Raw genomic sequence first — 27629 nt, 5'->3', positions numbered from 1 at the left:
ACCACTACAGTTTGGGCCCAGCCATATGCAAATCAGTCAGCAAAACCTGAATCACTTCTCATTCCCTCCTTCTTGGAATATAGTTAGTGCATAAATGCCAGAATCAGAACATGTTAAGTTAACAATCTGCACTTTTCCTCAAAAATTGTTTCAATAGCTTTTATAATTTCCACCATGTCAGAAGCACCCTACCTTTAATCCGTCTTTTGTCATTTCTATGAGGCATCAATCTAGTTCCCCTATAATTTTTTCATAACCAGTCTGGTTGCACACACCATGAGTAGAATTATTTTTTATTAGTTTGTATCACATATTATTCATCTTATCAAGCATCACAAGGGATTTCTTTGTGAGTGGCTACAGTTTTTATAATGAGAGAATTGTTAAGTAAACTGTTTCCATGCTTAATGTACACAGAATGTATCTCTCCAGCATCATTTCTGATGGGTAATGCAAGCTAATCGGATTCACATTCAGTTCAAGCAAAAGTACTTTCTTCTTTCTCTCTGCATTTCTGATTCTGAATTTTCACTTTACAGTTTCTCTTGTGCATGACTTCTCTGATGTCTGCTATGATTAGATCGGTCGCTGAAGCTTTTACCACATTCTGTGCATGTGTATGGTTTTTCTCCAGTGTGAAGCATCCGATGTCGATTACGGGATGATTTGTCACTAAAACGCTTGCCACATTCACTACATTGGTAGGGCTTCTCACCTGTATGAGTTCTGTAGTGACTAATTAGTGTATATTTCTGAATGAAGCTTTTTCCACATTGAGTACATGTGTATGGTTTGTCTCCCAAGTGAATTCTCTCATGGCAAACAAGATTTGAATTAGAAAAGAAGCTTTTATCACATCGGCTACATTTATATGGTTGATCTCTCAAACAACTTCTGTGCTCTTTCTGGTGAAATGTTAGAGCGGATTTCTTACTGAAGCTTTTGCTGCATTCCCTGCAAGTATACAGTTTCTCTCCTTTGTGTTTTCTTTCGTAGATAACATTCTCAGATTTCTCAATACAGTTGGTCTGACATTCACTTAGATAATTCGATTTACAGAGAGTTGTTTGATCATATCTGTTGCTCATGCTGCTAATTTGCGTCAAAAGGGATTCCCCATTACTCGTCTCCCCCATTTGAAATTGTTGAACATTTGTTTTATTATGTACAGTATTTTGAACTGCTATTTCTTCCACATAGTTTTCATCACTCCACTTCCAGAACTTCTTAGTGCTTCGAGGTGCTTCTAGAAGAGATAAAAAGTAAACATAATGAAAACAATATCATGGTCTCTAATGATATCAGAATTGCAAAACATATTGGGGTCATTATGAGGTTGGCAGAGTGGGAGTACTGCTGTAATACAGCCAGGCTACCACCCCACCAAACCTGTGGTTCACTCGCTCTGTTCAAGTCAGGGTAAGGGTAAGCAGTAAGTCTTTGTCAGTGGAGCCTTGGCTAGCTTTGTCCTCAGAAACCCCTGATCTGACGGCCCAACTGCCAAGGGGCCGTGAAGTTATAGTGACAGTTGCCTCCACCCTATTTAGAATGAGATGACCACAACTTTGAGCCAGATGTACAGAGAAAAGGAATAGCAATTACCAAACAACAATTTTATCCTACTAGCTATTTGGAAATCACTATTCCTTTTGTATCAAACCTGTTATTCCATACTTGCGCTATCTAGTGGGTCACATACCGACCTACTTCATTAATATTAATAAGGTTGGTCACAGTTTGTAACCCATTAGGAATGCCTGCCATCACAGTCAGGGATGGTGGAGGTCAGCAGACCACCATGTCTGTGATTGCTTCTGAATAAAGTTTTTTTGTTGTTGAAATACAACCCATTTTCCTTAAAGAAAAACAGGATGCATTTTAACAATAAACACATCAAACCTTTTGTTTTCATTTTTTAAGAGCAGGCAGTAGTTTGTGGGAACACTGCCTACTCTTACAAAATGTTTTGCCAACATTCATAAAGGGATGGGACCCCCTTCCAATTTGCTAATGTATTACTACCAGTTTTGAGTTGGTGGTAAAATATTAAAGTTTTGTGAGCGCATTTTGGTCCCAAAACCTTGATACCAAACATTGGATATAGCCATGTGAAAGGGACGCCCTAAACATGTCCCTTGGAAATAGCAATCTCTGCATTCAAACTTCGATTCTGGAGAAACGCAGTTTTGGTGTTTGTACATCAGGACAAACATTTTTGCCATCACAAACAGCCCGATTTTAAGATTCGATCCGTTTGTGATGGCAAAAATGCTTCATACATATAATCATAGATATCCGTACAGGGACCATGCTTAATCCAGTGGTTCCTGTAAGAAAAATTGCTCAATGGCGAACACACACACAGGGATAAAACACCCTGTGCATCAGTGGTCTTTGTTTATATGTTTTGCAAGAATAAACCCACACTTGTTTACATTACAGACACTGTTCTCATAGCAACAGTTATTTCACATTAGCAGTTATTTGGTACTCAAAGGTTCGAAGAACAACAAACATAGCAATCTTGTAAGACCCAATGTCTTCAATCCTAAAGTGCTTTATAGTGAGACAGGTACTTAATATTTATGAAAAGTGCTATATTGTATTGCAGAGCAGTTTCTAAACGAAACGTGTTGTTCTCAGAAGCCCAACAGAAACTGCAACTGAAGACAAGTTGTAGAACATTGCTGTACACCCTATGTAATAAGAAGCGTGTACAAGTAGACTTGTTTTTTGCTACTCTAAATATGCTTGTTTTCTGCAACATTGCATATGTTTTTAACAGCAGAAACGAATGTGTTATTGTTAGAACTGGGGATCTCTAGTTGGCAGAGGTAGGTACTACTGTCCAAATAGGGACCCTTGCTTCTAGTCAGGGTAAGGAGGAAACACTCTTGGATAACCCCTGCTCACCCCCTTGGTAGCTTGGCACGAGCAGTCAGGCTCATCAAAGGCAATGTGTAAAGTATTTGTACCAACACTTACAGTAACACAGTGAAAACACCACAAACCGACTCCACAACAGTTTAGAAAAATAAAGGTATTTACTCTAAACGACACAAGACCAAAACGACAAAAATCCAACATACACAGTTCAAGAATATGGTTTCAAATGAGTTCTTAAGGTTGCGTTAAAATAATCCACAGTTGCATCAGGTTTTAGCCAACAGTACCTTTAGATGTGACAAAAGTTCCAAGTGAAAGCTGTAGTGTTGAAAAGCAAGCGATGTGTCACTCCTGAGACCCTGGGGAGGCGGTGCGACAACCCCGCTGGACGCAGCGGGAGTGTTGCGATGACTCCAGTCTGTATGGGGAGGGATGCGATATCTTGGGTGGATTCCGGTGCACAGGTTTCATGGAAGCTGCTCGCAAAAGGGACGATGCGACGATCTTTGGGGCAGCGACGATGCGCTGCCCAGCGACGATCTTCTACTCTCGTGGCCCTTCGATGCGATGGCTCTGCGACGATGTTCGCAGCGACGTGATGCGGTCCGCAAGCAAGCGGGGCGAAGATCTCACCCAGTGACGACAGGCTCTGCGTAGATACTCGAGGCTATGGTAATCTTCCCGCACCGGACTGGTGGGTCCCGCAAACGAAGGATGCGATGACTCTGACAGCGGCAACAGGCGCTGCGACGATCTCAGCCTTCGTAGCGGCGGAACTTCCCTCGCACTGACGGGGATGTGCTCCCCAAGCGAGTATTACGATAAAGCTTGCAGAAAGTCTTCAAAATCTTGGTTTCCAGCTTACCCACACAGGTACAACTTCCAGAGGTACCACAACTGGCCCAAGCACTCTAGGAAGGACAGGACTCTCTCAGCAGAGTTCAGGGAAGCTGGGGGTGAAGTCCTTTTGTTCCTGGGACCTCTTAACAGGGAGCCAGCTCTTCTCAGGCCCTTGGAGATTCCTTCAAGCAAGGGGACACAGCACAAAGCAAAGTCCTTCCCCTCTCCTTGGCAGCAAAGCAACAGCAGGTCAGTCCAGCAGAGCAACAGCAGGACAGTCTTCCTTCTTCAGTTTCAGCTTTCTCCTTGGCAGAGGTTCCTTCTTGGTTCCACGATGATCTAATTTTCTGTAGTCAGGGGTCCTGTACTTATACCCCTAAAAGTCTTTGTTCCCTTTGTGCAGGAGGGCTTGGAGCCTGGTCCGAACCAGATCTGGGTGTTCCTTGAGCACTTTGTTTTCCTGGCCTCTCCTTTCCTTTCAGAGAGAGGGGCAGGGTTGTCAGCCGCCCAGCAGGAGGGGAAGCCAGCATTGTGGAATGCAGGCACAGCCCTATTCAGGCCCAGGTGCTACCCCCTCCCAGCACTATAGATGCAGATGGAGCTATTCAGCCCAGGGATGGCCCACTCAGCCTCTGGGAGCCACCCAGCCCCTGTCACTCACAAACCAGACAGTCAATTCACAAACAGGCCAAGGCACACAGAAAGGTCAGACAAGAGAACAGCAACTTTCTAAAAGTGCTGTTCTCAAACACAGGATTTAAAAACAACCTTTACTAAAAGATGTGTTATTAAATTCTGAGTTCAGGGATACCAGACTTTTATGTCACATCTTGCTCCTATGGGAAGATATGCTGGTAGCCACTGTAGCCAGCATTCCCCAAGATAGCCTATGGGGCAAGATAGCCTTACAATAGTGAAAAACGAAAATGGCTGTAATTCACTACCAGAGCATGTCACCTGCACTAGTACATGCTCTACCTTTCACATACACTGCACCCTGCCCAAGGGGGTACCTTGGGCCTTCCATAGGGGTGTCCAATGTGTACATAAAGGGAAGGGTTAGGCCTGGTCAGTGGAGACACTGGCCAGGTTGACATGGCAGTTCACATACTGCACACAGGCACTGCGGTGGCAGGCCTGAGATACCATTTTAGGGCTACTCATGTGGGTGGCACAATCAGTGCTGCAGGCCCACTAGTAGCATTTATATCACCAGCCTTGGCACACTCAGTGCACTTTACTCGGGACTTCTTGGTGATACAAATATGCCAATCATGGATAACCAATTACAATAACAATTTACACAGAGAGCATATGCACTTTAGCACTGATCAGCAGTGGTAAAGTGCCAGAGTCCTATTGTCAACAACCACAGGTCAGGAAAAACAAGGGAGGATGAAGCAAAACGTTTGGGGATAACCCTGCAAAAAGGGCCATTTCCAACAGTTATTAAAATGTTATTCCTAAGCTTCTATCTAAGATAAGATTAACTACTTCATATCCACTTTGGAATAGAATCTGCTGCTTATATTTATCTCTCTAAAAAAAATATGCATTTTTATAGCTTTAAAATCACTTTGGTACCAACCTTTGTTATAATTTCTAGATAATAGTGCAACAGTATGTGCCTTAGAATTGTCTTTCATTTGTTTTTCTTTTTGCCTCTTTTGGTCTCCCTTAACACTGTATTTCGTCAACCCCGCCGCATAATTTGGCCCTTCATCGCCACATAATTTAAGTTGCCTTGCTTAAAGGTCAATCTTTTATTCCATTAATTATGTGTTTATAAAATAATATACATTAAGGAAAATGTAGATTGAGGACTCCAGGTACCAGAGCACTTCAGCATTTTTTTTTTATTTTTTATTTCAAGTCGTTTTTATTGAAGTAGAAAACAAAAGGAAAGACAATACAATAACTCTTCCATCACAGATATTACTTGAATCAGTTATTGATAGACAATTACGAAAAATGAAATGAAATATAAAGTAAATCAACTCTTGCTTGCATCATTGTGATACAGATACATACATAACACTCAGTGTGTGGAGGTAGCAGGGTAGGCCCTAACGAGCGACAACAAATGTACTCTCGGATAGCACAGGGTAATGTATCAGGAACTCATATAGCACATCAGGGAGGCTCGTAGTGGAACGAGGATATATCTAATGATTTCCACAGCTTTCTATTAGACGGGCTCAACGTGGCTGCCTGTAGCGCAGGATTATTGGCACCTCTCAGAAATGTTAACCACTCCTGCCAAATTTTGAAGTTCACCTCCTTCGCACTCTTCCACTTGCACAAAACCACTTTACACGCCAACGTTAGCATTAAGTCTAAAAGCATGCGGTCCTGGTCATTTGATAACCGTGGATCGAGCGCCCCCAAAATTACATATACGAAGTCCTGTACAAGCCTTACCTTAAATACATGGTGAATGCAATCAAAATTTTTCCCCCAGAGAAGGACAGTTGAATAGCATGTGTGCTAGATCACCGGAACCTGATTGGCAGTTCCAACATGTAGGAGAGTCTCTTAATTTACATTTGAAGAGCTTATCTGGAGTCCAAAATGCCCTGTTTATTAGCATGTACTTTGTTTGGAATAGGATGGGCGAGACTTTGTGGGCAAGGGCCGTTTTATGGATTACCTCCCAGTCGAAATCTATGCCTGTTAAATTAGGCTCATCCTCCCATTTCAATTCCACTTTCCTGTGAGTTTTCTTGGGCAAGGGCAATAGAAGTTTATACACCTTCGAGACGAAGTGACCCGCATGCATAAGACGTGGAAGGTGAGTTATTAACCATGGTGTGTAGGGAGAGAAATTACGTGCAGTTAGAATGGCTTTAATTTTCAGGAAATCATAAAAATCCATCGGAGTAAGACCATGTTTCCGTTGTAAAGTAGAAAACGGGAGAGGTTCCTTTTCTTCATATAGATCCCCCGCCAGGTTAATGCCCTTCTTGGACCACAAGTCCCAGAAGAGGCTATTGCCGTTGTGCTTGAGATAGGGATTTTTCCATAAGGACATAAAAGATGACTTAGCAAAAGTCAACTTGGTTTTGTGTGTTTGGTCAAGTCTAAGCAGAGCCCGCCTAGTATTTAGCATTATATATTTGGAGTGTGGTAAGTGTGATAGGTCCATTGTGAGTAGGGTTGCGAGTGGGAGCATGGTTCACTAGTGATTCCTCAATATTAATCCATAATGGTGTGTAGATTGGTGATTTCGTTAACCATTGAGCACCCTGCTTGCAAAGAAAAGCTGTCTGATAGTTCCTGAACGAAGGCAGACCCAGGCCTCCTTTATCTTTGGCTAATTGCAGTTTCTTTAGTGACACCCTGGCTTTCTTGCCCCGCCACAGGAAACTACCAAACAGCTGGTCTACCTTCGTGACAAAATTGTTCGAGAATGTCATAGGAAGCATGCTGGCCATATAATTGACCAACGGAGTAGACATCATTTTAAGCGTCTCCGCTCTACCCCACCAGGAGATGAATTTTGGAGACCACCCTTCAAGTAATGTGGATATCTTTTTAAGAGTCAATTCTTCGTTTATTCTCAGGGTGGTGATCAAGTCTTTATCAAAGTCCAATCCCAAATATTTAAAGCACTTGGGTTGCCATGTAAGACCGGAGTCCCCAATGATTCCCTTATCTCCAATGTTGTTCAGGAGTTTGACCTCCGTTTTGTCTTTATTGAGTTTGTACCCAGAAACCTTAGAAAATTCTTCAATGTCAGACATGAGCGCAGGTATGGCCTCGTCAGCTCTCTCAGATAGGACAAGCACATCGTCTGCATATGCCGTTAATTTAACCGTACAATCTCCAAATGGGATGCCTGCAATGTTAGGGTCATGTCTAATATGATATAAGAACGGCTTAATGGCCAATAAGAACAATGAGGGAGACAGGGGGCATCCCTGTCTCGTGCCCTGCTTTAGAAAGAAGGCGGAAGAGAAAGATCCACCAGCTCTAACTCTCGCTGGAGGACAACAGTACAGTGACATAACTAACCTTGTGAATGTGTCCCCTAAGTTAAATTTGCGAAGAACTGCTTCAAGGAAGGACCAGTCAACCTTGTTGAAGGCTTTTTCGGCGTCCAGTGTTATTGCTGCTGTGGGTGTACCTAACAATTTCGACTTTTCTAGAACATGCGCCAGAATCCTTGTGTTATCACTGGACAACCTATTTTTGAGGAAGCCTGCTTGAGATGGATGGACTAATTGGGGAAGGACCTTCTGAAGGCGGGCGGACAGTATCATAGCCAGGATCTTACAGTCTATATTAATCAGTGAAATAGGTCTATAATTTTTCGGGAGCGAAGGGTCTTTCCCTTCCTTTGGGAGAACTGCAATTATTGCTTCTGCCAGTGTGCCTCTAACCTCACCAGAGTTATTTATTTCTTGAAACAGACGCAAAAGAGGCTCTATTAGTAGGGAGGGGAAGGTTTTGTAAAATTTGGCCGTGAAGCCATCCGGGCCTGGTGCCTTCCCTGATTTCAAACTTTTAATCGCATCTCCTATTTCTAGCGCACTAATCGGGGCATTAAGACTGACCTGGTCCTCAGCAGAGAGTTGTGGAAGATCACATTCAGCTAGGTAGCTATCAATCCTATCCTCTTCCACTGCTTTATTCTTTGCGTAAAGGTCCTCGTAGAATACTCTGAACACCTCAGTTATCTTGTCCGGATCCGAGTGAGAGGATCCGAAAGCGTCCTGAATGACACTAATAGTGTTCTTTTGAATTTTAAACTTCAAGTACAAGGCTAGACTCTTACCAGCTTTATTGGAATCACAGATCTTAAATCTCCTTCTCTTGTCCAACCAGACTCCCGCTCTCTCGCTAACTATTTTATTGTATTCGTATTTTTTATTCGCCAAGGCATAGCGAGACATATCATCCCTATCTTTCAGATGTTTATTCTCTAGGTTTACAATTGCACACTCCAAGGACTCCAGATTTGCATTATAATTTTTGTTTATCGCTGACCTAATTTTGATACATACCCCCCTTATGGTACTTTTTAGGGCCTCCCATCTAACGAGATCAGACGTGTCTTCCTCTTTGTTGACCTGCAGGTAGGAAGAGATCGCCGCTTGTATTGTGGTCCGGTGGTGATCATTACTTAGGATTTCATCATTCAGGCGCCAAGACGTCTGACGAGAGGAGGGTTTGACATTAGCTATGGATAGGGAGATGCAAGAGTGATCAGACATTACTCGGGGTTCTATGTTGGTAGAGTCTATTCTAGGGACGCCGTTCTGCGATATGAGGATGTAATCGATCCGGGAGTACGAATCGTGTGGTGCGGAGTAAAAAGTATAGTCTCTCCCTGTGGGGTTTTGAAGCCTCCACGTATCTACCAAATGGAAGCGTTGACATAAATTGAGAAAGGCTTTATGTGATTTATTTGCTTTAAAAGGACAGTGGGAATCCCTATCCAGCGTTGCATCCATCGGAAGATTAAAATCCCCGGCCAGAATGTGAACAGCATTATCCGGGATACTCTCAATATGCTTACTCAGAACCTCCCAAAATTTAAGGTTGCTAGTGTTGGGAGCGTACACACTCGTAACGTAAAACTCTGTATTATCCCTACTTAGTTTGGCCGTGACCCACCTCCCATCTTCACTCGCTTCAGAAGACAAAAGTTCTACCTTAGATTTTTTTGCTATAAGTATCAAGACACCATTCTTTTTGTTCACAGCATCTGCACCCACTACCTCATTATAAAACTTATTCCTCAGGAGATAGAATTGCTTATTCTCAAGTTTCGTTTCTTGTAACAAAACAATGTCACCTCTTAATCTCCGTATATAGTCTAAAATCTTTTGTCTCTTGACAGGTTGGTTCAGACCTTTAGCATTAAGAGATAGTACCTTCAGTTTGTCCACATTACCCACCCCCAAAGCCGTATTAATTGTATTGTGCGACATCAGTAGGGCATACCTTCATAGCAATAACTATACATCACACATGGTATGAACATTAGCATGACCGAGAGATAACGACCCTCAAGACCCAAAAGTTTCATATGTACGACAGTGCCACAGTAGAGCCCACAGCCTTCCCCACCATCAAGCATTAAGACGATAAAGAATATGCAAGCACAAAGAAGCAAAAGAATGTAACATAGAACACACAGCCCAACCCCAAATCCCCACATCCCCCCACCCTTCCCACCCCACCTGTACGTAGTAGACATGGTGACTGAAGAGAGATTGCAACGCATCCTTCCCGTGCTTATACACTTCAGAACATGAACATGAGTGGAACAAATGAACTCACACCGCAGACCTGCGGTTGCTGTTAACTAACTAAGGCAACTTAGGCAAAGTAGCGGTCTAGGGACCTACATCTCGGGACCCCTTGAGACAGGAGTGTGAATGACTTAAGTCCTTGCTGAACCTACTGCAAATTCAATAAAGCAACAACAGTATTGACTAACAAGAACTTTCAGAACACCCCATGGGGAGCGTTCCCGTTTGCCGACAGGTGCACATTACTTGACGATCATTAAACTAGTATGCAACAATAGAACATTCTCTTTACCAATGGGTCAATAACCATTGCAAACATCGGAAAACCATTCGATTGCAAGGGACTGAAGTAGAGTTTAGTACTTTCAACCTCCCTCCATAGTGAGGGAAAGGAACACATATGAAAGTTTGCATGGAATGCGATGATGAAGATCAATCACTTGTAGCCTGAGGCCGAAGCCTGGTCTGCTGAGCCTTCGGGGTTACTCGTTTCCATGTCAAGGTCCTCAGGGCCATCTAACATGAGTTTCAGTTTCAGTGGATCGGAGAAGATGTGTGGAGAACCTTGGATAATCACACGATATTTTGCTGGGCCCATAAAACCATACTGGAAGCCCCTTTTCTTCAACATCGGTCGGAGTGCCAAAAACGCTTTCCTAACATCCACCGTCTCTTTGCTAAAATCTTGTGAGATGTAGACTTTAGCTGATTTCCACAGGATATGTTTGTTTTTCCTCATGAAGGTGAGAATCTGCTCTACATGCTGGTAGCGTAGTGGCTTGCATACAATAGCTCTAGGCCCTTTTTGAGAGTTACTTATCCTGCCCGGCACTCTATACGCCCTATCAAATTCCAACGGGTGATGAAAGGACAAGTTGGTAGCCTGAGTGAACCAGGATTCTAAGAAGGCCACACAGCTCCCATGTTGATCCTCCGAACCTTCCGGAATCCCAAAAATGCATAGATTCCCCCTTCTGTTCCTGTCTTCCAACTCCGCGAGTTTCCGTGTCGTTTGGTCCGCAGCTATACACAGACGTTTGATGGCAGCACAAGACTTGACTTCCATGTCCTCGAGCTTGCTAATCCTTGATTCCGCTTCCAGCAGTTTCGCATTGGTGTCGCGATTATCCTGCCTGATCGCCGCCACCTCCTCTTTGGTCGCTTTTGCCAGGTCCCGCACCTCATCCAGTCTGCTGAGTATTAGGTCGGCACTTCAGCATTTTAGGTTTCAAATCCTTCCTGTGTTTTCCATTGAGAATGAGCACTTGACCAAGAAGCTTGAGATGAGTCTTCACCCTCAACTGTCTCACTTCATCATCTGCTGACCTAAATCTGATTCCTTACACTTCTGGCCTCAGTTGAAAACCCACCTGCAACCTGTTTTTTCCTTTCACCGTCTGACCTCTCAAATCGTCACATGCAGAACTTAAAGTGACTCTACCACTCACCAGCTGATTAGTCTTGTCTCCCAACAAGCTCATGCCAACTAATGTATGTATATATCAGGGGAACCTTGGATGACATGAGACGAAGATATAGAAAGCGGTAATGAGCTTCAGATGGCAGAGGGAGTCTGAATCCTTGTACAATCATGGACAATACTCGCAGATCCTGATTTTTTTCCTTCAAGGTCTGAAGGAAAAGGTGTACTTCACTATAGGACTAAGGGAGCTTGCATGCACATTCAATTTATTGAATACACTGAGACATAAACCTTTGTTAATATGAAAGCTAATAGTCTGATCACTGGAAGACCTGATTTTCCAGATGCATTGTGGGTTACGTATATGTATACACAAAAGAAGGAGAGAAAGTAAAACCAGCTTGCTAATACTTCCTCAATGTAGGTTACACCCTTTAAGTCACTGGAGGCTCTCGCTCTATTATTTGACTGGTTGATGAATGCTGGGGCATAGGATTAGTTGTGGTAACAAGAGTGACTTGGCACCACTGCCCTCTTTTCCAAAGCACAGCTTTTCCATTCATAGTACCGAAGAATTGAAAATCTCATCTAAGAGCTCATCATTCATTTAATTGCCAATGGGGATATGTAGTAATAGAAAAGTCAGATATGTTTGTTTTCATCATGATCCCCCTAAGGACATGCATCTACTGGCTGGATCCACAAGGCACATGGCAAGCTGAGCATCTGCCAATGTGTAGCATCTGTCAGCTGCCTGCATATTTTTTTTGCTAATCTATTATGTCAGCCTCATAGCACGCCGCCCTATTTTTCCAAATATGTAGGCTGTACCTGTCAGAACAGCATTCACGTTCACCTGGAGCAGAATGCCAACCTGTTCATCCTCTTTACCGGGGCGAGGGACCTAATATTGTGAAGAACTGAGTTTGTCACCCTGAGCTCAAAAACATTGCGACCTCAAACCAGGATTGTCTACTGCCAGCAAAACATTTCCTCGTGCCTTTAGTCTTTGGTACTTTGTCAAACAAACCTCTGCCTAGATTGTTTGACAATGAAGAAGGGCTAAACGTGAAGGCTGTGCTTTTTACCCTGATATGGATACTCTGTGTTTACCTCATCTCCAAACTACATACTAGGTGTCTTGTAATTAAAGGCACTCTCCTTGAGTTTTCTTGTCTATGATTTTGCTTGAGTTTGGCCTGGGCAACATGGATGATCCCTGGAGGAACAAAACAGCCAGTGAATCAGTGATATACACTGCACAAGACAACCCTTAGAGTTGGGGCACAGAGAGGTAGGACAAGATTTACTCTGTGAAAAAGCAGTAGCTGGAGTAAAGCACCATTAGTTAAGTTTCAGAAAAAGGTTTAGTCTGGGTGACTCACCTGCAGGAGAACAAGCACTTTCTTGTCTGTCTGAGAGGTGATACTCGATTGGACAAGTCTCTCCTTCTTCTTTAACATTAAGTGAACACACAGGTGCATCAAATGTATTCTCTGTTTTAAAAGAAAAGAAAGAATAAATTGCAAGGGATGTAGGGAGTGGAGAAGCAGGGGTAAAATACACACACTTTTCAGTAATAGTTTGGGTATTTCATCATTTTTGTAAGAATACGCATAATTTAAGACCTAAGAAAACAGGTAAATACAATTGGCATTATATTTAGGTGAATGTCGTAAACTCTTACCTCTGAAAGCAACAATAACATTGTTAAGCATCATTAACATGCTAGTTCCAAAAGAGTAACGTTTTAGGCTCTTTTTGTAGTAAGTAATGTAATGGGCTCGTATCAATTAATATTTCACGGGCATATCTGCAGTGACAGATTGTATCAGTGAATGCTGCCTTGTGAACCTCGGAATCTCCAGGCATTTTAACTCTTTGTTTTTAGAGAGGCAGGTGGGTTTTTCACTAAATGGTATAGATAGTTGTGGTGGGTGGATTGCCTTGCAGGTTACACAGGCAGTATTGGAATTCAATTAAGGGGTAAATGGATAACCTACATAGGTACGTAACTGAAATGAGCTAGGCTGCCATGTCTGTATGGGTTTGAGCAGAAGTCTTTACCTTGGGTACCCTGATAGTAATGCATTTCCATTTCCAAGCATGTTTACGACTAAACACAGATTTTTAACAAGGTGGCATTTCTGGATGTTCGGGTACAAGTACAGCAGTACTGCTCCTCTTTCACTGTTTATTGACGTGGAGGTCGAGGTGCAGTTTGAGAACTCAAAAGAATAGGCATTGGGAGCGATCCATCTTGGTGGACGCATGTTAGGCGAGCTCCGCTCAGCCTGAGCTAATTATCCTTCAATTATCCTGCTTTACCGGAGTAACTGGGTCACAAAAGCGATATATACCTGTTGCACAACGGTGCGATCGATATCGAGGCATGCGAGGAGCTGAGGCAGCGGTAGATGAGGCAGCGGCGACAGCGGACTACCATCTAGATGGCATAGCTGACGAGGTCGAGGCGGGGCCTCCTGGGCGGCGGCCGAGGCCAAGGCCGGACTGGCCGAGGTCAAGGCCGGAATGGCCGTTGCGGACACCGGGCAATCCCCCGATGTGCCGCAAGGGTGGGGGACGGTTTTGGGCCCCTGGGGGCATTTTTGTTACAGGGCCGTTTATGCAGCATAGCTGCAAAATCGGCCCTGTAACAAAATCGGCTGAAAACCGGCCCCGGCAAAGAGATCGGTCTCACTCCCAACCTCCCCCCGGGGGACCGGCTGAGCACTTTGCCGGGGCAGGTTTTTGCTCCCTGGCCGCGGCAAGACTGTCACGCGTGGAGGCATTGGTGTGCTCCGCTAGAGGAAGGGCTGCCTGAGAAACGCACAAGCTCCTGGCAGCTGATTGCGGGCAGAGATGATTATGGAGCGCCTCTGTGTGGGACGGAGGAGGCATCAGCAGCGGCCCGGTGAGCGCACCTTGCATCTCGTGTCCCCCCACTGGCAGTCGTACATCCCAGCGGCTAGATCGGGCCTCACGGGGGGGGAAGGGGTTGTCGGGATTGACAGAACCTGGGCTTGTGGTGGTATGTGCCCAGAGATTGCACAATACCCCGACTGGAGAAGTGTGGGCTTTTGCGATTGCCGGAACCCCCTAAGGTGCTGAATTATACGGGCTGGTGGCGTGTGACCTGGAGACATAGCGGTTGGTGTCCGTGAGGCCGTGACTCTGCCCGCGTGGAGGGCGGCTCTGGGTTGCAGCACAGCAGTGCACCGATTGATACGTGTAGGGGCGGCAGGGCTTTGCCACAGAGTGGGGCTTGTCTTTGGGCCTCAGCCAATAGTGGGAGTTGGAGCTAGCACATAGCTGTTACAAGTCGCGGCCAACCCTGCGCACACTGTATTATCCTGCTGAAGGATCGTGCTCTGCGGCATAGTGGAGAGGGGGGATGGCTTGGTGTTGGCTGATGCCTGCTAATGACATCTGCCTCGTGGAGATCCAGGCCTAGAACACCCTCCTGGCTTGTGGGCAGCAGTTCTCTGCCCGAGCCCAGGCTTCCCGAGTGATCTAGCCTAGGGACGAATCTGGCCCTAGTAAAAAACGAAGCCCCTCACAACACGACACAAGATATACTAGTGTGAGCTCTCCAGTCAGGTTGAGAGTTGCAGTGTGGCCATTTTGAGGGAGCACGTACCTAAGGCAATCAAGACGAGGGATAAAATGTCGGGAGGATCCGCCAAGCAGAGCACGTTGGACCGATTCACTGGGTCAGGGGCCACTGCAGCTGAACAGGGAGATACGACTGGGGGCATGCCGGACAATGCAGCCCTCATGGCAGCCATTACACAGTCTAGGGACATCTTGGATGTGAAAATTGGGGCAGTGGGCTCTCCGGGAAGATTCACGTAACGCAGTGGAGCGTATTACGGAGAATGCGACCAGGGTCTCAGAGGTGGAAGACTCCGTCACTACCCTACAGAAAAAAGTTGCCTCGTTGGAAACGGTCACCAGAGGCCTGGTGACACGAGTGGAAGATGCAGAGGACAGGGCCAGGAGCAACAATCTGCGATTTGTTGGATTCCCCGAAGGATGTGAAGGGGGGACATGGAACGGTTTCTGACTAGGTGGCTCACAAGTTGGCTTCCTTCGGAATCATTGTCCTGCTGTTTTGTTGTTGAACGGGCACATAGGGCCTTGACGCAGAAGCCGTCCACAGGAACCAGACCGGGGCGAGTTATAGCCAAGATCTTAAGTTATCATGACAGGGATGCTATCCTGAAGCAAGCCAGAGCCAAAGAGCCCCTGACCTATGATAATGCTCGCATTCTTGTGTTTCCGGATTACACGTGGCTAGTGCAACAGAAGCGCCAGTTCTTCCTGGCAGCCAAGGCTCGCCTGCGTGACCTGAAACTCCCAGATGCCTTGCTATACCCCGCCAGGTTGCGGGTGGTGTATCAATTACGTACTCTCTTCTTTGAGACGCCCGAAGATTACTTCAACTGGACGGACGAGACGGTGAAGGTTCAGCCTCACACACCGCCCAGGAGGGAAACAGATTCATCATCCAGTGATGTAGTCCGGAAATCACCCAAAGCTAAAGGAAACAGAAGGTCAAGGTCAAGACGTCGATCTCAATCCTGTCTTGATCCCAGCAGATCTACACTGTTGCCTCAGCAATGGACCTCTCCCTCATAGCTACCTTGGGACTCACCCAGGCAGGGGTTTGTTAGTGTCAACTGCTTAGATCAGAAAAGCACATGGGGAGGGGGGGCTAGTACCTTTGCCGGAACTCTGTTGACAGAGGGAACACCAGCTGACTATGGGCTGGTAATTTGGGATCCATTGTCGGGGTGGGCTAGGTACTCCCGTTGGGGTCTGCAGGCCGCCTGCGCCAAGACAGATACTTCAGCAGTTTTGAGGTATGGGGTGGGTGAAGGGAAGTTGGGGTATTCATGGTTCACGTTTGCACTGTGTCACTGCTATACAGAACCACTACTCGCACACAGGTTGTTAATTGCCTCAATTATCAACACCACACGATTTATAGATGGCAGTCCCAACAGATAAGATAGGAACTCATGCCGGGGATCTCTGGATTGTGAGCTGGAATGTTAGGGGAGCGCTAGACAAAGTGAAAAGTGGTGCTATACTTCAACAGGCCAAACACTATTGCACGGACAACCTGATGCTGAAGGAGATGCACTTAATGGGAAAAAAGGCCTTGTGTCTTCTTAAGTATAGTTATATTCAAGCTTTTCATTCTGGGTTCAAAATTGGGATCCTGTGTGGAAAGCGGTCTTGGATGACATAGATCATACATTTGACACTGAAATCCAGAGATTTCTAGCTTATGCCATCCTGGCCTTCCCAACGCCCTTACCTTCCCCCTGAAATCCGTCCGAGGACGTCAAATGGGGATTGCCATACAGGCTGCATCACAGCACATTTTGTTACTCTGGGGGTCGACTACTAGACCCACCCACACGGGATGGCTGCATAAAATTTGGTTTACATTGGGTATGGAGCGCATTCAAGCTACACTCACACAATCTGCGGCCTCGTTCCGAAAGGTCTGGCTACCATTACTATCTCTTCTCTCAACCGAATTCAATGAAATCACGTGCCCCAGATATCTCCGCTTACTACGCCTTACAGAGACTCCACATGACCCTCAATGACCTCATGAGCGGACAAGCTGGACAAACTGTGGGTAATTGGGCGATTGCTCTCTTGGTATGGCACACTGGTTGGGGGGGGGGGTCGGGGGGAGGGTTCTTGGTTTCTGTTTTGGAAATTCTGTTTCTTTATCAGGCCCAGCATTCACGGTTCTGCATAACACCTATGGACTGGCACATGTACCTCTAATGTAGTTTGCTCTATGGAGAAGAAATGCTTGTCTGTCTCAAACGCTATCTGTATATGGTGCCCTCCTTTTGCAATGTATTGCCTGGGTCTACTTCTGTAATCAATAAAACGAATTTGAATTTAAAAAGGGGATCCTGTGGGGTTGCAATTCTAATTCACCGAAGGGCTTCCTATAAGCACTTCAAGACGTAGACAGATACCCAGGGGAGGTATGTCTTTCTTAGGGGCACTATACACGAGGAGCGGGTGGTACTGGGTTGTATCTATGCCCCTCTGCCACTATCTTGGGCACTGGTTGAGTGCCTCATGACCCTGTGGGCATATATCCCTTATGGGTTGGCAATAATAGGGGGGAGACTGGAACAACGTAATGGACATGGTCAGGGATAGATGGAGGCTGGAGGAGTATTCCAATGCTTGTCAAACTACAAAACTACACTACCTAGCGACGGGGTTGGGCTGGGCAGACCACTGGCATCAGTTACACGGTAGGAGCAGGGCTACAATATTTGTCGACAGTACACGACTCATATTCTCGACTATATATTTGTGCCATTAGAAGCAGCTAGTCAGGTGAGGGCCGCAGAAATTCTCCCCTGTCATTCTCACGCTACAGTTGGGTCCTGCGAAGCAATAATTTCAATGGCGTCTCTCTCCTTGGAATTTGCAAGATGAGGACTATAGGGAACATATAGGGCAGGCACTCGAACAATACTTTGACTTTAACATAGGATCGGTAGCAGGGGCAGAACCCCTGTGGGAGGCAATGAAGCCAACCATAAGGGGAATCGACATATCGTTTTGCTCAGTGACGTGTCAAGCCCGGGGGGAGTTGCTTCTGAGATCGGAGGCCTACATGCTAGAACTTGAGCAGGACAGTAGGGAGGAAGGGGGAGGTCCAATATGCCGCCAGCTGCTACTGGCGCGACAGACTCATGCCAACCTTCTGATGGACGAAGCCCGCTTGGCATCCCGTAGTAGGATTTATCAATGGGGTAACAAGTCTAGCAAGCTTCTTCATCGATCGTGCCAGGGAGCCTTGTGCCCCCAGGCTCTTCCTAGTATACTGGGCCCCGATGGAAGGATTCTTGATGCCCTTTCTTTGATAGCGGAGAGCTTCGCAAACTATTTTGCAGAGTTATACACTCCCAAGGAACTCATACAGGAAGGCATGATATGCCGCTTTATAGAGGATTTACCACCCCTGGCCCTCTCAGACGAGGCACGCGCGGAGCTGGATCTCCCGCTCACTGAGGAGGAGCTAGGTACAGCGCTAGTGGATTTGAATTCTGGGAAAGCACCGGGTCCCAATGTATTCCCAAGTGAGTTTTTTAAGAAATACTTCTCGAAACTGGGGCCCCACTTTCTGAGGGTGGTAGAGGAGGCGAGAGAGCTAGGTTGCCTCCAGCGAGATTGGCGGCATGTGGAAGTGGTCGTGTTCCACAAACCAGGCCGACCCCTGGACCAGCGCGCCTCATATCGTCCCATTTCATTAATGAATGTAGAGGCAAAAATCTTATTGAATGTATTGGCCAACCACCTCCAATCCCACATCACCACTCTGATCCACCCCGACCAGGCCGGTTTCATGCCTCAGAGAGCTAAGCGCCACAATATTCGCCATGCACACATTACCATTGCCACCATCCAGGAACTGGGAGAACAAGCTGCACTCTTACTGGCAGATATGGATAGGGCATTCAACTCTCTCAGCTGGATATATTTGTTTGCACTTTTAAATCGTCTGAATATGGGTCCACGCTTTTTGTCATATCTAAAATTGTTATATACTAACCTTGTAGCATTGGTGCACATTGCGGGATCTACTTCCATCACATTCTCTATTGGGAGGGGCACCAGTCAGGGCTGTCCCCTTTCACCATATCTTTTTGCTCTGGCAATGGAGCCCTTGGCGGATGGATACTCAGGTGGCAGGCTTTGAGTGGGCGCATGGGCTATCAGACCGCAGTGCATTATATGCTGACGTTGTTTTATTCATTTTGACGGATATCAATAAAATGGGGCAGAGACTGCTCCGCGTCATGCAAATATTTGGGGAGTCTTCGGGTCTATTTATGATCCCCCGTAAATCTACGCTGTGGGTATTGAGGGAAAAGACGGGCTTGGGGCCCTGGGCATCGGCAGTGCAGGTTACTATGGTGGGGGTGAAGTATCTGGGAGTCTTCCTGTCAGACTCATCAAGCATGTCCTGGGACAGAAATATTGTTCCGATATGAGCGCGGGTACGAGGGGAGTTAAAAGCCTGGTCGCACCTGCCCCTATCCATCTATGGGAGGTTGGCCATCTTTAAGATGGTATCGCTGCCGCGTCTGCTATATCAATTGCAGAATTATCCACACCCGGTTCCCCCCAAGTGGTTTCAACCAGTTAATGCGGCTTTGGGTCAGTTTCTGTGGGCGGGAGGGGCGTCCAGGGTTGCGTTGCGGACATGCTTTCAATCAAGATACTGTAGGGGGTTGGCAACCTCGGATGTCCACTCGTATTACATGGCTTCGCACCTGCTGATATTGAAAGAATGGTGGTATGGGGACAGGTCAGACCCCGCGTATGCAATGGAACGAGGATGCATGGGGGACTCCACTCTACATACTATCCTGTACTCGACACCCCTGCGTAACTCTCTACCGCCGGTCATGAAGGTGGTATTCCAGGTGTGGAAACAGGCTCTCTGTAAGATGGGGTGGTGGGTCAAATAGACGAGGGAGACCCCACTGTGGTATAATGGACGACTGCCATAACTGACTGTTTTACCGGGATTTCGCGGATGGGACAACATAGGTATATCTACTCTAGGGGATGTGATGCGCGGTACCATCCTGAAATCCTTCCAAGACCTCCAGCAGGAATATCAGATGCTGAAGACCAAAATGTATAAATACCTCCAATTTAGACATGCCCTCTCCCCCAGCATCACAGGGTTGGAAACCCTTCCTGAATTTAGCCCAGCCGAAGGCAAGGTGTTCATGGGAGACCTCCAAGACCATAAAATATCCCGGATTTACCAGTCCCTAGTGACAAATAGTTCCACCACGTTGGATAAACTTAGAGAGGCATGGGAATGGGAACTTGGCCCTCTAGAGGAGTATGATTGGATGGAGGCGTTGGCCTCCCCTTAGGAGGCTGCGATTGCGATGCGGCTACGCCTCATTCAATTTAAATACCGGCCCCAGGTGTATTATACCAGGGCCAGGCTGTGGAGGACGGGCCTAGTGTCATCCCTGATATGTTTACGATGCGGTTGGGAGGAGGGGACTCTCATGTACACGATCTGGCTTTGCACAGCACTCACGAGATTCTGATGAGGAGTCTGGCTTGTCTCGCGGAGGTACTGGGGTGGGAGATCCCATCCTCACCATGGTTGGTACTTCTACACATAATGGAGGGTATCAGGGGAAATATCTACAAAAGGCTTCTAATGTTGTTGGGGCTTACATTGGCTAAAAGGGATGTTGCTAGGCTGTGGAAAGCAGTAGTCCCACCCTCTCTATAAGCATGGAAGAATGGTCTTGACTTCTGTATGGGGTTGGAGATTCCAATATTTAAAGCCAGGGGGTGCCCGCAAAAACATCCAAAGATTTGGAAGCGATGGGCGGACTATCGGGGTCTCTACATAGAGCCAGTGCTCCTAATGAATGTCTGGACTTTGGGATAGTCATCCTAGCCTATGGTGTGAAGGACTAAGAACATGACGATCAACTTCATTTGTTGGTGAAGGTGTGGGAGTGGCTTTTCAGACGTTGTGGGGAAATAGTGCAACGGGAGGGGGGTTCTATTGTTTATGTTCTTTTGTTTTTTCTGAAAGTATATAATCTAAATGTCAATGTCAATATTCGGCATTATATATTGTGGCAGAAGTCTTCTAGGTTACAGAGCTCTGCATTGTATTTGATAATTGACACAATAAAACCTGTTTCTAAAAAAAAAAAGGTCAGGCATTGGGTAGGTTAGTGGATGCAATTTCAATCATTCGGAGTGTGGTGAGCTCAATCTGGACAGGATGTGTTGAGGGCACAGATGTGTATCTTCCACATGTTGGTTCACTGAGGTTACTTAGTCCAAGGCTGTCAACCAAGGGCCCTTGAAGGTTTCATGTACAATTGTTAAAGCACTTGGCATAGGACAAAAACCATAGGAATTCCTCATGACATTTGTTCTGGTGGAGACTTTCAGTTTTCTGTTTTACCAACATAAGAGCAAACCATTCTATTAAGTTTACAATTGATGCATAACTGCCGAGGTTTCTGTTTGCTATGTGTGACATTTTCATAATTTCAGTGTAATTATGAGTGACATTTCAAGGACCATGAGTGACAGTTTCCAGTAAGCACAATCAAGCAATGAAGACGAGGAAAAGGTATACAGAAATTACACGCACATGAGCAACGATAAACCCAAAGAAGATTTTAAATCTGCTGCAAAGCACCGGAAATGGAAGGGCACTAACCTGCAGTTGTGTGTCGAGGTCAGGAGGTAGAACACAGGCGTCGGTCATCATGTAATTAAACACAACCAGCACTGGGTGGCAGCAGCAATTCCTGGGGGCCAGGTTGTCGTGAAAATTACCAGATTGTTAAAAGAAACTATTTAATTGGCACATATAAATGGGGAACCGGAACCAGTGCTGATCCAGACCGCGCGCTAGCGCTAATGAGGGCCCACAAAATGGATCTTTTCAGCTGACTTAACTGACGCCAGCTGCCAAAATATTATGAATATCTGGTAGTAATATATGATATTGTATAATTGAAAGTGTCGGTAGTCAGCTAACTTGCGAGCCGCTACAGATTTTTCCACTGTACTGAATGACTGCAGTCTACAGAAACATTGAAGACCTTAACAACCATTGTCAAAAATACTCCTGCCTCTTTTCTAGGAGCTGCAGAAGTCACCACCATGACTTGCTAGTTCATAAGGAGCTGTAAGTTAGAGATCAATCAGAAGTAAAAGTCACGTTTCTGAAAGTGAAGAGTCATCCGAAGGTAGGTTACCGAAAGTAATTTGTTGCATGGCACCAGTGCTGTCACCGCACGCTATCCAATGAAAGGACTTTTTTATCTGAACACGAGTGAGAGAGAGTTCACGCCAGCTAGTGCACTCACTTTGGTTTTGAGTCAAACAGCAAATCTATGGCAGGACCGGAGGCTTCTGATTATGCTTTCTCATTTCTTTACTGCAAAACACAGCAGCCAATGAAAGTAAAACTACATATGTAAAAAACTACAATATCCATGAGGCTTTGAACCACGCCTCCAATGTAACGTCCAATCACATCATGACCAAGCATACAAAGTAGAGAGACACTAATCCTGCCTCCTCTGTCTTTGCTGCTCCGCAGCCCAGAAAAGTGTCTCTCTACTTTATATGCACTGTTCATTGAAGTAATGTGCTGTATTATTGATTCATGCATTTATAATTATTGGTATTGTTATATATATATATTGAATTCTATGGTTTTTCATAGTATTTTACCGGTGTTTTCAGGGGCTTGTTGTAAGTTGTTTGGAGACAAATTCATAAAGGATATTGCTAAGTTCGTTAGTACATTCGCTTCCCTTGATAAGCCTCAATCATCTCTGAAGAGGGTTTTACACCAGGTCTCTGGAAGGGCCGGGCGTGGCAGAGGATGCTCGACCGGTCGCTTCTCTAATACCAGTCCTCAGAGAGGATACACCCCTCGACGTGGCAGAGGGGGATACACCCAAGAGCCCGACCAGGCGGGGTTCTACCCGTCCAGATCCCGCGGATACAGAGGCTGCTTTAATCGGGGTGTCAACCGAAGCTACAAGAACTTTGACAATCAGTCCTCTGGTAAGTCCGGTGAGTCCTGTTATTCCTCTGGGGGGCAGGCTGAGACATTTTGTAATGAATTGGGAGACTCTCACGTCAGATGTTTGGGTCCTTCAGACGGTGCGAGGATACCGCATAGAGATGTTAGAGTGTCCTCGTCAGGCCTTTCCTCCACTACCTCTCCTTTTTTCCCTTATAGAGCAGAGTTTTTTAGACTCAGAGCTGGAGGAATTGTTGGCCAAGCAAGTCATTGCTGTAGGACCCTTTGTTCCAGGGGGCTTTTGCAGCAATGTCTTTTTGGTCCAGAAGAAGGGTGGCGGACAACGCCTAGGGCTAAATTTGAGAGATTACAATCCCTTTGTAGTGTATCGCCACTTCAAGATGGAGGGTATTCACCTCTTGCGAGATCTCCTGCTGGAAAAGGACTGGATGGTCCGCCTGGATTTAAAAGATGCTTACCTCACGGTTCCCATTTGCCCCTCTCATCAAAAATTCTTGCAGTTTCCATGGAAAGGGCAATGGTACCACTATCGGTCACTCCCCTTCGGCCTCTCCTCAGCACCATGGGTGTTCACAAAGCTCCTCAAACCGGTGGTCTCTCGTCTCTGAGAGATGGGGGTGCGTCTCATTGTATACCTGGACGACATGCTGATTCTGGCACAAGATCGGGAACTACTCCTTACACATCTAGGGTGGACAACGACCCTGTTACAGAATTTGGGGTTTGTAATCAATGCCAAGAAATCAGTGATGACACCGAACCAGCGGATGGAATTCCTGGGTTTCACGATAGATTCAGTGTCTGCGCAGCTCCTTCTTCCAGTGAGCAAAATCAGGTCCATAAAGAGGGAGATCAGAACCACTTTAACCAAGGAGGCGATTTCCTTGCGGGTTCTGGCGAGAATTGTGGGCCTCCTCAATCCAAGCCATCTTCCCAGGTCCCTTGCATTACAGAGCCCTGCAGAAACTAAAAATCTTTTATCTAAGAAAAGGGTACCATTACGATCACCTCATTCCCCTCTCTCCAGAAGCTCGAGAAGAGCTGCAATGGTGGCTGGAGCACATGACAGCTTGGAACGGGCGAGCAATCTTCGGCATCGCCCCAGACGTGGTTGTCGAGTCGGACGCCAGTCAATGGGGTTGGGGCGCTCGCTGTGGAGAGTTTACCACAGGAGGACGATGGTCAGCAGACGAGCTAAAGCTGCACATCAATTGTCTGGAGTTGTTGGAAGGGTCCTTTGCCATCAGGTCTATCTCACCACTGAAAAGCAATTGTTGCATTCTCCTTCGAATGGACAATGTCTCAGCGGTGAGATACATCAACCGTCTGGGGGGAACGAGGTCTCGCATTCTAGTGCACATTGTGACGGGGTTTTGGCATTTTTAACTGGATCGCAAGATCTCTGTAGTGGCGGAGTATCTTCCGGGGAAGTTCAATCAGGTGGCGGATTGGAACTCCCGGTTTCTGAGGGACTTCAGCGATTGGAAGCTTCCCCCTTCAATTTTTGCGCAAATCATGGATATGCGAGGTCCCTGCCAGATGGATCTGTTTGCATCTCGCCTCAATGCCCAACTTCCCCAGGTCTTCAGTTGGAGACCAGACCCAATGACGATGGGAACGGATGCATTCCTGCAGCATTGGTGGCAAAAGAGGAATTATGCCTTTCCTCCGTTTGCATTGATTCCGAGGGTGGCGGCCTTTGTCCGGCTCCAGAGGACTTCCCTGGTCTTAGTGACCCCATTTTGGTCGACTCAATCATGGTTTCCCACACTGTTGGAGTTGTCTGTGGACCTCCCCTCCCTGCTTCCGACAGTCCCGACGCTTCTGCTGGAACCAGTTGGGTCATGTCATCCCTTGGTCCTTCAGAATCAGTTAACCTTGATGGTGTGGACGCTCTCCGGAGACATGAGAGCATTGCAGGACTTTCACAGGCGGCTGCCGGTTTTATGCAACAGGCGTGGGCTCCTTCCACCCTGAAACGATATTCTGCTTCCTGGAAGCGATGGGTGGGTTGGTGCCTTTCAAAACAGGTGGATCCCGTGGGATCATCTATAACTGATGTGCTGAATTTCTTGTCGGAATGTGCTGAATCAGGACTTGCTTACAGGTCAGTTAATAACTTCAGATCTGCTATTTCGGCTGGTAACGATCAGGTTGATGGTAAGCCTGTGGAGATGCACCCCTTAGTATGTAAGTTACTTAAAGGGGTCCGTGTAGCTAACCCCCCTCGGCTTAGGTATTCCACTTTATGGGATGTTACGAAAGTGCTTACTCTTTTGGAATCCTGGCCCGACAATGGTGATCTTTCCTTGAAGCAGCTTTCTGCTAAGCTTACTATGTTGCTCTGCCTGATTTCATGTCAAAGGGTGTCTGATGTTAGAGCCTTAGATCTTGATGGTACAATGTTTTCTCCGCAGGGTGTTTCCTTCGTTATTACTAGAAGAACTAAGACCATGTCTAGGTTAGTAGAGTATCCTGCTTTTCCACACAATAGCAAGCTATGTGTTTTGCAATGTTTAAAAAGTTATGAAGAACGTACTCTTTCTCACGCGGTGGACCCTTTGGGTCAACTGTTAATTTCGGTACAAAAACCTTTCAACCCAGTCTCTGCTGCTACTCTAGCTAGGTGGGTCAGATGGATTATGTCGGAATCTGGCATTGATGTTTCTGTTTATGGCGCTCACTCCGCTAGAGGAGCTATGGCCTCTAAGGCCTATTTATTAGGGTCCCGTTTGGAGGACAAACTTAAAGCAGCTGATTGGTCGTCAGACTCAATGTTTAAAGTATTTTATTACAAACCTATTCCTCATGTTTCTGATGCTGTGATTGATGAGCTTTGAACCAGCATAATCAGAAGCCTCCACTCCTGCCATAGAATGCAAAATTTTCTAGCTATTGCGACAAGAATTTTAGATTCTATTAAGGACACGGAGGCGAGGATTATCCCACTCGTTGGGACAGTTATTCAACTGTAAAGTTGTTTTGATGTTATGTTGTTTAACAACTTTTATGCCCACCCAAAGAGAAATGTAGTTGTGGGCTCCTTTTCTCAAACTTGTTTTTCTATTGTAGGAAATGATTCCAACAAAAGTTGAGTACCTTCTCCGGATGGAGTGGACGTGCCTTCAGGATGGAAGCAGACGCCTTCGTTGGTTTTGGATTGTTCTCCGTTGAGAACTTATTACAGGAACTGTTAATTTCTCCGTTGAGAATTCATAGACTTTGTTTGTTCTTATGGGACTTCTTCGCGCAAAGAAAGAGGAGGCAGGATTAGTGTATCTCTACTTTGTATGCTTGTTCATGATGTGATTGGACGTTACATTGGAGCGTGGTTCAAAGCCTCATGGATATTGTAGTTTTTTACATATGTAGTTTTACTTTCATTGGCTGCTGTGTTTTGCAGTAAAGAAATGAGAAAGCATAATCCTCGCCTCCGTGTCCTTAATAGAATCTAAAATTCTTGTCGCGATAGCTAGAAAATTTTGTATTTGTACGTACAGGCCTCCTAGTCTTGCCGAATTCTGTGCTAGACAACTCGAGCACCACGACCCTCCGCGGGGGGCTCTCAGACAACGGCCTGCTCCCAGTGCAGTGGGTTGGCTCCCTCGGGTGCTGGATCAACATTTTAATTAATGAAATTACCACGGCGTAACGTGGTGCAAGCCTGGCCAAGCGTTACTCATGAACTCAGGCCGCTGGCAGCAGCAGGAGCGTGTGCCACAAAACTCATCCTGACCTCCTAACTGAGAAGCCAATAATTTTTTCACTTTTTGTGGCCTCTATTTTAATATTGTACCCCCTTTTGGGGGACATGGAATACCCCTCGGGACCAGCATCCATACTGCCCCTGCATCTTTTACCTATATTTCACTTGTTTTCCCTTTTAATTTCTATTTCCTAGGCCTTTCTGTACATTCTTTCGTGCCTGCTTGGAAGCGGCTCCAGAAAGCAAACTTTTGTGCTTCTTTGTTGTTCTGTTGTGATGTCTTTTTTTGGAACAGTTGTATATCATTTTAATTCACATTATTTATTTTTATTTTTTTTGTTATTGTTTTGAGGATTTTTAATTTAGTTTTTCAGAAGTATTTTTGCCAGAAATTGTTTTAGTATTGTTTTTAGTGAAAACTTTTTAGGATCACAACTTGTTTTTGCTCTGCATTTACTGCAACTCACTTCCATGGCAGGGTGCTACCTACCAAAAATATAATTGTCGGACTGAACGTATCTTTCGGTTGCATTTACCAGAAAGGAGGTGGTAGCTATGTAATGAACATTTGTAGAGTGCAGCAAATCATTTGTGATGGTATCCAGATCAGAAACGTTGCAATGGGTAGATTTACAGAATGAAAGGAATATTTTTGAGTATGGGTGTTACTTGCCCAACTGAGGGTGGAGAAGAACTATCCTTATGCACTTATGCAAGGGGTGTCGATTATGATAAGACAGAAAAAGACCACACTGCCAAAGATTGATTTGAAATCTGAAGCCCCAATGTGGGGCCTGCACCTGCTGGGAAATCTCAGGCGGGGAATGGTTTTTGCACCATCTTTATTTATATGCATTGAAATCAACCCAGGCACTGGTGTTCTTCTTTAGACCA

At 45.8% G+C, this 27629-nt stretch overlaps 1 protein-coding gene across 5 annotated transcripts in view; it reads right to left on the bottom strand.

The window, feature by feature from the left end:
* Positions 1-277: 277 nt before the first annotated feature.
* Positions 278-27629, bottom strand: part of LOC144823977 (uncharacterized) — a 136526-nt gene continuing 109174 nt past the window's right edge. For all 5 annotated transcript variants that reach the window (XM_078682958.1, XM_078682972.1, XM_078682966.1 and 2 more), the window contains 2 exons: positions 12795-12905; positions 278-1246 (listed from right to left, as the gene is read on the bottom strand). In XM_078682958.1, the coding sequence (XP_078539084.1) occupies positions 534-1246; positions 12795-12905 (824 nt within the window). In that variant the 3' untranslated portion in view covers positions 278-533. The remainder of the gene's footprint in view (positions 1247-12794; positions 12906-27629) is intronic.

This window comes from Lissotriton helveticus, chromosome 1_1 (genome assembly GCF_964261635.1).
Source record: "Lissotriton helveticus chromosome 1_1, aLisHel1.1, whole genome shotgun sequence".
Classification (NCBI taxonomy): domain Eukaryota; kingdom Metazoa; phylum Chordata; class Amphibia; order Caudata; family Salamandridae; genus Lissotriton; species Lissotriton helveticus.
Note: the sequence above shows the minus strand (reverse complement) of the source record. Positions and strands in the feature narration are given on the sequence as shown.